At 39.8% G+C, this 2,318-nt stretch overlaps 1 protein-coding gene across 1 annotated transcript; it reads left to right on the plus strand.

The window, feature by feature from the left end:
* The first annotated feature begins 135 nt into the window (after positions 1–135).
* Positions 136–1,128, plus strand: LOC115272421 (olfactory receptor 1094-like). Its single transcript, XM_029915496.1, has one exon. The coding sequence runs from the start codon at positions 136–138 to the stop codon at positions 1,126–1,128; it is 993 nt and encodes a 330-aa protein (XP_029771356.1).
* Positions 1,129–2,318: the final 1,190 nt, after the last annotated feature.

A 2,318-nucleotide genomic window follows, 5' to 3' on the forward strand; every position in this document is an offset into this window, starting at 1 on the left:
ACGATATCTTTATCACAGCCTATCTTATTACTGCCAAGAAAATCCCTATATCCTGCTAAGCAACAAACATGATATGATTGGGTGGACTTTATTTTCACATGATATTGCCTTTAGTACCTACCAATAAAAAGTGAGATGTCAGGGTTCCCATCAGAATTAAATTTACACAGGATACAGATGAAAAATGTGACCGAAGTCACAATGTTCATATTGACGGGCTTCACAGATGATTTTGAAGTGCAAATCGTTCTCTTCCTACTATTTCTAGCAATGTACCTTTTTACTCTGGTAGGAAATTTGGGACTGGTTATATTGGTCGTTGGGAATTCTCGGCTCCACAACCCCATGTACTACTTCTTGAGCGTATTGTCTTTCTTGGATGCCTGCTATTCTTCAGTTGTCACCCCAAAAATGTTGATCAACTTCCTCACAGAGAATAAAGCCATTTCCTATGTTGGGTGTGCAGCCCAGATGCTTCTCTTTGTTACCTTTGGGACCACAGAATGCTTTCTCTTGGCCGCAATGGCCTATGACCGCTATGTAGCAATCTACAACCCGCTCCTGTACTCAGTGATCATGTCACCCAGAGTCTATGTGCCACTCATCATTGGTTCGTATGTGGGTGGCATTTTGCATGCTTCTGTCCACACAGTGGCCACATTCAGCCTATCCTTCTGTGCATCCAATGTACTTAGACATGTCTTTTGTGACATCCCTCCTCTCCTCGCCATTTCTTGTTCTGACACTCACACAAACCAGCTCCTGCTCTTCTACTTCGTGGGCTCTATTGAGATCATCACTATCCTGGTGGTTCTGATCTCCTATGGGTTCATTCTATTGGCCATTCTGAAGATTCGCTCTGCTGAAGGGAGGAGGAAAGTCTTTTCTACATGTGGCTCTCACCTAACTGGACTGTCAATATATCACGGAACCATCCTCTTCATGTATGTGAGACCAAGTTCCAACTATGCTCTGGACCATGACATGATAGTGTCAACGTTTTACACGATTGTGATTCCCATGCTGAATCCCATCATCTACAGTTTAAGGAACAAAGATGTAATAGATGCGATGAAGAAATTGTTTGAGAGAAATTTGTTCCTAAGTAAAATGCATTTTCAGCATTGAGCTGCATATCAGTCGCTGTCTTCTTGCTCAGAAACTAAAAGAAAAGTTTGTTGCTTTCAGTAACAGTGCTTGTATATCCTAAAATATTTTCCAATGAAATATTTATCAGCCTTCCAGCACAGGATTTTACAACTGTAGATAAATCTTATCATCTATGCACTTTTATTATGTTCAAACTGATCCATATTAAATATTCATGATGTAAATGCATTGCTGTGGTTGCCATTGTGGGATGTGATTTTCACTCACTACTACTATGATGTATGTGTCAGGGTCCTATGGACTAGTACATCACCGCACTGCTTACAGTCATTAGCTCTCATTATGAGGTCATTTCTTCATTCTGGAGTCTTGTGAAGACCTCCTTAATGTTACTTCTTTTGGAGTAAGATCCATCTAGGCTTATTACCGTGGCATTTTCACTGTGTGACTTAACATTATATATCTTTATTCCATTATCAGAATCTTTCCTTATTACTGTCCAAACATAGATTAGTAATGTTATTGGTAATATATTTAAAGGTCATGAAAGACAAAAAGAAATGGAGCTTAGAGAAAAGCAACAACTATTGAATTATATAAATATATGTATATATAACATGTATGTGTGTACATTATATATACATTTGTATATCCACACTATGTATGTACACATTATATGTACATACATCATATATCCATTTATGCATGTACGTATGGTTTGTGTGAGTGTCAGAACGAAAAGTTGCAGGTAGCGGGGTGCCTAGTTGGTTCCATCCATTAAGTGACCAACTTCAGCTCAGGTCATGATCTCACAATTCATGAGTTTGAGCCCGGTGTCCAGCTCTGTGGAGACAGCTCAGAGCCTTGAGTCTGCTCTGGAGTCTGTCTCCCTCCCTCTCTGCCCCTCCACAGCTCACGCTCTGTATATCTATCTTGAAAATAAACAGTAAAACATCTAAAAAATAAAAATAAAAAGTGGTGAGGAGTTGAGGGATGCCACAAAAGACATGTCTAATTTCAATGAATGTACAGAAGGACAGGCTGAATGTTGCCACTGTGTGTACAGAAGCATGTAAAATGCCACCCACATAGGAAGAATCCCTGAGTGGCACATAGACTCTGGGTGACATGCTCACCAAATACAGGAGAGAGTTTTAGGTTGCTACATAGCAGCCATATGTCATTGCAACCTAGAGAAAGTATTCTGT

The sequence above is a fragment of the Suricata suricatta genome, chromosome 11 (assembly GCF_006229205.1).
Source record: "Suricata suricatta isolate VVHF042 chromosome 11, meerkat_22Aug2017_6uvM2_HiC, whole genome shotgun sequence".
In the NCBI taxonomy this organism is placed as follows: Eukaryota; Metazoa; Chordata; class Mammalia; order Carnivora; family Herpestidae; genus Suricata; species Suricata suricatta.